The sequence below is a fragment of the Xyrauchen texanus genome, chromosome 10, assembly GCF_025860055.1.
Source record: "Xyrauchen texanus isolate HMW12.3.18 chromosome 10, RBS_HiC_50CHRs, whole genome shotgun sequence".
Lineage (NCBI taxonomy): Eukaryota > Metazoa > Chordata > Actinopteri > Cypriniformes > Catostomidae > Xyrauchen > Xyrauchen texanus.
The window spans coordinates 5,436,684-5,443,961 of record NC_068285.1 but is presented as its reverse complement, the minus strand read 5'-3'; the positions used below and the strand labels follow the sequence as shown (position 1 = coordinate 5,443,961).

At 47.5% G+C, this 7,278-nt stretch overlaps 1 protein-coding gene across 1 annotated transcript in view; it reads left to right on the top strand.

Annotated features, from left to right (window-relative positions):
• Window positions 1–1,106: 1,106 nt before the first annotated feature.
• The window catches only part of LOC127650379 (adhesion G protein-coupled receptor B1-like), a 17,603-nt gene continuing 11,431 nt past the window's right edge, over window positions 1,107–7,278 (top strand). The window contains exons 1-9 of the mRNA XM_052135755.1: window positions 1,107–1,423; window positions 3,794–4,670; window positions 5,563–5,712; window positions 5,801–5,896; window positions 6,067–6,231; window positions 6,317–6,481; window positions 6,622–6,786; window positions 6,877–7,041; window positions 7,133–7,234. Of these exons, the coding sequence (XP_051991715.1) occupies window positions 3,959–4,670; window positions 5,563–5,712; window positions 5,801–5,896; window positions 6,067–6,231; window positions 6,317–6,481; window positions 6,622–6,786; window positions 6,877–7,041; window positions 7,133–7,234 (1,720 nt within the window). The 5' untranslated portion in view covers window positions 1,107–1,423; window positions 3,794–3,958. The remainder of the gene's footprint in view (window positions 1,424–3,793; window positions 4,671–5,562; window positions 5,713–5,800; window positions 5,897–6,066; window positions 6,232–6,316; window positions 6,482–6,621; window positions 6,787–6,876; window positions 7,042–7,132; window positions 7,235–7,278) is intronic.

Sequence of the window (7,278 nt, the reverse complement as noted above, 5' to 3'; positions counted from 1 at the left end):
ATGAGTAATGCACTCTCACACACACACACATTTACATTCCCTTTACTCTTGGACTTTGGCTGAAGTTCCTGAGTGACTGTGGAGGAATGCAGGTCTTCTTCAGCGTGTTTTCGCGCGCGGGAACTCAGTGGAGGCAGTTACGGCCACGTGACACATTTCGAGGGGTATTTGTAAATATTGTGCGTTCATAGGTCGAAAATAAGAAACACGGCCTGTTTCGGGCTGTTTTTAAGATTGACTTAATGTGGTCATGTAGTCATGTTGGCGGCTGTGTGAGGAATCCACCGACTCTCCCGCCCACGCGCGGCTCTCCTGGCGGGAAACGCGCGAACACCCACCAGCAGCGCGCGCACTCGACAATCTGCAGACATGGACAAATATGACGAAGAGATACACAAATAAAATCAAATGAAGTTCACTCGTTCAGAGACCCTCTGTCCCCAAAGCCACACTATCGAAACATAAAGTTATAAAGTTATAAAGTTATAAAGTATGTTCAGAGGAACACCCTCCCCACCCGCTGCGTCTTATTACTTTCATTAAAGTGTTGTTTTCTCTTTTATTATGGTGTAATTTTGTTATAGTTATTTCTAATTAAGTAGTAATTCAAATGAATCAAATAAAGTTCAGAGAAACCCGATAAAAAAACACGATCATCATCATCATTATTATCATCATAATAATAATTAAGGCTATCTAACCAACAATGATCCCGTGCGCGCGTTATGACACGAGTTTGTTTGTTAAATCGCTTAAATATAATTTTGTTGTGTGTTTGACACGTTTAATGAGTTGCTGATTAATTAAGATGTTCCACTTGTCTCAAAACAACAGTATTGATTAGTTGGCAAACAGGTGTAATGATGTAACTGAGGAGAGAAAGGCGCTGTGATGTGTCTCTTTCCGGTCCTGCGTTCATCTGTGCGTACATCAGCGCTCTCTCTCGTCTTTCTGTGTGTCCACCGCACGCACACACACGCGCATACACGCGCACACGCGCTCTCCCCCGCGCGCGGTCTCATTCACCGGTGCGCGCGATCCACGCAGGGTGGGGAGTATATAAAGCAGCGCGAGGAGGCCACAAGACACACTCCGACTGAAAACACTTCAGACCACAAGCAGCAAGACTCCGAAGCCGAGAGTAAAAGTACCAACCGCGACTGGAGAAAAGCCCTTGAGCGAGCCGGAGCTCCGTGATTCGGTCTCAGCGGAATAGCTGCGTAAGCAGACGCTGAAGCAGAGGTTGGTAGTAAACTCTCTGGAGTTTGATCAGAGTCGCTTTGTGCCGTTCACTCCTTGTGGAAGTGAAGTGAACCGAAACTTGGAATCGGGGAGAAACGATCAGTCCCGGGACTCCCGACGCTCCCGCGGAAGACTTTCGAACTGTCGGATGAGGTGCGATTATTAGACACACTTTACACAGGTAACACACGGAACTGTGGCGTGTCATGCCGATGCTTTTGTTCGGTAAATGTGGATTGTCTGCAAACAGCTGCTCTGAGAGTTTCTGTAAGTGTGGATGACGGTGCTGAAGTTGTGTCGCTGTCCGTGGTGCCGAAACTGTCTGTCGCTGTCCGTGGTGCCGAAACTGTCTGTCGCTGTCCGTGGTGCTGAAACTGTCCGTCTTTTCTCCCGCGTCTATAAAGTGTTGATGAATGATAATATTTATCATGCACTCTCTTTTTTGTGTGCTTATATATGTCTTAATGAGTCAGAAAGTGTTTCATGATAAAGGCGTTTTGTGCAATGTGAGAAATTTTCAGTCTTGCAAACATTTTCTCTTATTGACATTGAAACGGCAATGCTCGAGAAGAAGATGCAGGTCTCTTACAGAAAACTGAGATATGCCACATATTTCAGCACATATTCAAAGAAATGTTATTTCGTGTATTTTTGTTGTATTTTGAGAACTATGTTCCATATATACAAGTATGTGACTTTACATCAATGAAAACCATGTATGAATTTATATTGCCATGCATACTGAGATTACTGACATGTCATTGTCATGTCAAATGCATTAATGTTCGTTTGCATTGCGTGAGTCACTTAATTACCGTGTTAGTTAGTGAAGAGGATGTGTGCAGTACTGTTGTACGATTTGTTGCAAAGTTATTGAGCACTGACAATTTCCTTCCATGTTTCTGAGTTTGGCTCATAATGCAGCGCATGCATGAGCTTAACTCTGCACAGATTCATTCAAACGCTTTAAACATGAAATAACACAGATGTGATCTTTGCATTTAGCGAGGAAGAAGCAGTTTGATTGGTGATGCAACAGTTTGTCCAGACGGTGCACAGTTTAGTCAACTAATCCTGTCTAACTGATTTCAACATATAGACTGTTTGACACACATACACACACTTATGCACAGTTCAGATGTGTAGATGTTACTTCTGCAGGAATCTCATTGTGAGTGTTGATTGTCATCATTTGGTGCAGATGTTTTGTTAGTTCATGCACACAGTGATAGAGTGTGTGTTATACACAGCAGACACACACACACACACATAGATATCTCAGCTGATCTGAGCTCACAGATGGCTCGGCGAGTGTTTGGCAGAGTCGCATAATTCTCAGACTTTCCCAAGATGAAACACAAAGCACCTGTGTGTGCGTGTGTTCAGATCACATACAATCTGACATTCATCTCGGGATCAGACCCGCTTTACCTGTCATTCCGCTCTCTTAAACATCAGCTGTTGCCATAACGACCAATGTAATGTGTCATTTTAGTGGAGAGAGAAAAAGAGAGACCGGGTGAGCGACAGTGCTGAAGTGCTCTCATAAGCGTTGGAGTAATGGCTTACGCTTTCTTAAACTCAATGGAGAGACACGAGCGGCATCAGCGATGTGCCTGACTCACTGCGACTGAATAACTGCTGAGCTTCAGATCACACATTATCAGTTCTGAGAGAGGAAGGTGATGATGAAGATAGATCTCAGAGTTGACTGTTCCATTCAGAAGTGATCATCCCTATGCCCTATTCCCTTCAAAGACTTTATCATCCACTTTGAGAGCTTTGTGGGACTCACTCTTTAAATCCTTTTAATGGCCATTTCTGTTTGGAATGATCCTACAGGTTGCTATCATGATAGTTCTCCCTTCATCATGTATGCCATTTGGAACACAGGGACTCTCTTTTATTTCATTCCTGAATGAGTGCCTTTCAGTGAAAGTGTGAGATGTGCCAGAATAGAGGGAAGCTAAATCCTGCAGCTGCTCTCTCTTCCTTGTGATTGTGTTCAGGGAGAATCTGCAGCTCATGATGCACAGAGACACTCGCAGGAGCACTGGAGATGTGTTTCTTGAGCACCTGTAGCTATGGCAACATGTAGACTTCGACACTGCCACAGAAAATAGTGTGATTGCTGCAGTGTGTGAGGGAGGGGCGAGCGCTCTCTCTCTCTCTCTCTCTCTGCAAGAATTGTTCCTGCACTGAAGTTTTGGTGGTGCGAGCTGAGTCTTCGCGGACGTCAGTTTGACGCAATCGGCTGTGCCACGTGTGAACACGTGGGCAGCAGAGAGCGAGAGAGTGCCCGCGAGAGAGGGAGAATGCTGTGAAGGGCACTGTAATTATAGTGTGAGTGCAATGGCAGTGCTCACATTAGCGGTAAATCACACTTATGCTAATGGAGGCCACAGCACTTGTCTGCATATTTGATTCAGAAGGCACTGCACTTCTCCTTTTCATAGTCTGATCTGATAATGACAATCACTGTCCTATTTTCCCATCGATAATTACAAGTGGTTGACCCTATTGATTGACATGTTCTCTGTTCCTTCCGCAGAATGGCCCCTTCAATCTAACGAAGAATCAAACCCTCCATCCACATCTACCACAGCGAACAAATCAAACACCTGCCAGATCTGAAGAACCCCAGCAGGACCGTCTGAACACAAGAGAAGAGTCCTATCAGAGTTCAAGCATCCATCTGTCCTCCTTAAGAGTGAAGATGGAGTGGCGGTTCATTTCACTGGCACTGTGTGCGTGCATGTGTATGATGGTTGGCCCGAGCATCTCGACTCCATCCGGTCCGGCCTCTGCCACCTGTGCCACTCTGGAGCAGAGTCGATTCTTCGGGGTGTTCTCCTCAAAGACGGCCCTGCAATCAGCGCCGTGCTCCTGGACCCTGCAGAACCCCGACCCTCGCCGCTACACCGTCTACATGAAGATCACCAAACCCACCGAGTCCTGCACCCCACGCCAGATCCGAACATTCCAGTTCGACTCATTCCTGGAGACCTCGCGCACGTACCTGGGCATGGAGAGCTTCGACGAGGTGGTGAGACTGTGCGACGCATCCTCTGCGGTGGCCTACCTGGAGTCCAGCAAACAGTTCCTGCAGCTGCGGAAGGTGATGCCGCGTCTAGGTGCAGAGCCCGTGGAGGACGAGGAAGAGAACGATGAAGGAAGCCAGTTCGGCGCCGAGTTTCTGGTCGTCGGGAAGCGAAACCCGAGCATGCCTGCCTGCGAGATGCTGTGTCAGTGGCTGGAAGATTGCCTGGCGACCAGTACCCATGGAAATCCCTGCGGCATCATGGCGACGCCCTGCCACTGCTGGGAACCGCCCAAGAGGAAGCCAGGTGGCTGTTACAGGGGCGGAGTCTACGTGGAGAAGTGCACACCCACCGCTAGAGACAGCAACCGAGATGCCGAGATCATGAGTAAGAGATACAGTCTGAATGTCAACGTGCGTAGAGTTCAGTAAAAGATATTAAGTATTGTTTTCAGAGAAATCGAACAAAATTTGCCAATGGGGAATGAAAAATACACTTGATTTCCCTTTGAATCAAGTCCTTTTTCTTGCCCCATTGGCATTATTTGTTTTCTTGTTTGTTAGATTTCTCTGAAAATAAGACTTCATATCTTATCTCAGTTAAATGTCTCGTGTTTTCAGGATATTTAGATGGAAATAAGACAAACATATTCTGTAAGATCATGTTTTTGCGGTATATCAGAGTGGTTCTGCAGGAGCAGCTGCTCTTTCAAAGCCTCTACTGAAGCAATCGATGCCCAGTGTTTGAGATCGCTATAGCAACCCGCTGGGCTCCAAAAGCACCGTGTCAACAGAGCGCCTCGGTTATTAGAGGCAGTTCGCCTTTTTAAATGGTCGTATCATGTGGCGCTGGCATTTGGCTTCAAAGCCGCCTTTGTCTAGAGAAGTTTCATAAGAACTTGTTTGTATAAGAGAATGTTCACCCTGCTGTTATGTAGACTGTTTCATTGGCATCCAACACGCATTTATAATAAAACCAGGCGGCATCGATCGTAAATAGGCAGACAGATAGATTTGACACCTCAAGAAGTTAGCATGCAGATGTGAGAATTGACCATTAGACGGCAGCACTCTGTGTGAGCCACACACACACACACACACACACACACACACACACACACACACACACACACACACACACACACACACACACACACACACACACACACACACACACGCTGTTGTGACTCATTATCAGTGAATTCTCTGTGTTCTCTCGTCCTCCTCTTCACTATTACTCACCGCACACTGAACTGAACATTGTGTCATGTGTTTTTCAGAGGGATGGAGTGGCTGGGGCCGCTGGTCAGAGTGCAGTAATGAGTGTGGGGGCGGAGTTCAGGTGCGCAGTCGCGGGTGTCAGCTTGAGGATGGTGTCTGTGAGGGCATAGTGGAGGAGGGGCGTTCCTGCAACCCTCAGCCATGCATCGGTGAGTTAAGCATCCATCAACTCGCACTGCGTTCAGTGAGAGATCACGCTGCCGTGTCTCACGCATGTGTTTGTGTTGACTCGAGCAGGTCAAGTCCGACAGAGAAGTCAAGCGCTGCGCTCCATCATTGGTCAAAGGAGAGATGCTGACGGTACCATCATGGCAAACCAGGCCCCTCAGAAAGGTGTGTGTTTCCATGGAAACATGAGAGTACTGCCTGGAGTCTCCAAAAATGGAAATTCTGCCATTGTTTACTCACCCTCACTTAGGGAGTGAACTGTCTCTTTAAAACAGACATCACATTAGCATCATTCTTAACCTGTTTTGTACTCCTGTGTGTGTTTGTGTTTATAGAAGAAGTTCAGCAGGACGAGTGGTCCTCATGGAGCGTGTGTTCTGTGAGTTGCGGTGAAGGTGGGCAAACTCGCACGCGTTCCTGCATGACGTCCCCTCACAGCACACAGTGCACTGGCCCTTTAAGAGAGAATCGACCATGCAACAACACAGCTGTCTGCCCAGGTACACAGAAATACACACTCTAAGCCTGTATTTGATTCATCTGTTTGCAGTTAATGGTGATTTACTAATGACTATGTGTGTGCAGTGAATGGATTGTGGGATGAATGGGCCCCGTGGAGTCTGTGCTCGTCCACATGTGACCGTGGATACCGCGATCGCGTCCGCACCTGTAAACGGCCTCGTAATGGAGGAGAACCCTGCCGCGGCCCCACCAAACAGACCAAGTTCTGCAACATCGCCGTCTGCCCAGGTCAGTCACAGAAGAACAAATGCAGTTCCACATTTTAACACCAGGTGGCACTCTTCATCTAAGTTCAGTTCCTATCAATAGAGATTAAATTAACATGAGGGAACATTTTTAATTAATAGCTCTTTTCTCTGTCTCCGCAGTTGATGGTTCCTGGAACGAGTGGTCCGCATGGACTCCCTGCTCTTCCTCCTGCTCTAACGGAACGATGCAGAGAACTCGTGAGTGTAACGGCCCCTCGTACGGAGGATCAGAGTGCAGAGGAGAGTGGCTCGAAACCAGCAACTGCTTCCTCAGAGACTGCCCTGGTACTGCAGCGCTCAACAAACATCAATGCAGCGCTGAATGTGAGTTAATAGTGTTTGTATGAATGATTCTCATGTGTTTCTGCCCTCTAGTGGACGGCCGGTGGTTGTTGTGGAGCTCATGGGGCAGCTGCAGTAAGACCTGCGGTGGAGGTCACCAGATCAGACAGAGAGTGTGTGAGGGGCCGTTCTTTGATGGAGAACCGTGCAACGGCGATAAAACAGAACTGCGTAACTGCAACGAGAGACGCTGTCCAGGTGAGACTTCAAACCTGGTGTTTTACACAAAGCAGTTTTGAGAGTTGAAAGTGAAGCAGCAGTTTTGAGCATTGAATCTTGTCCATCTCAGAACCTCATGAGATCTGCGGCGAGGAGAACTACGGCAGTGTGGTGTGGAAGAGAACTCCCGCGGGCGACACTGCGGCCGTATCCTGCCCGTCTGATGCCACAGGTACACATCTGAGCGCTCTGGCTTGTGTGTTGTATGTGGGTCAC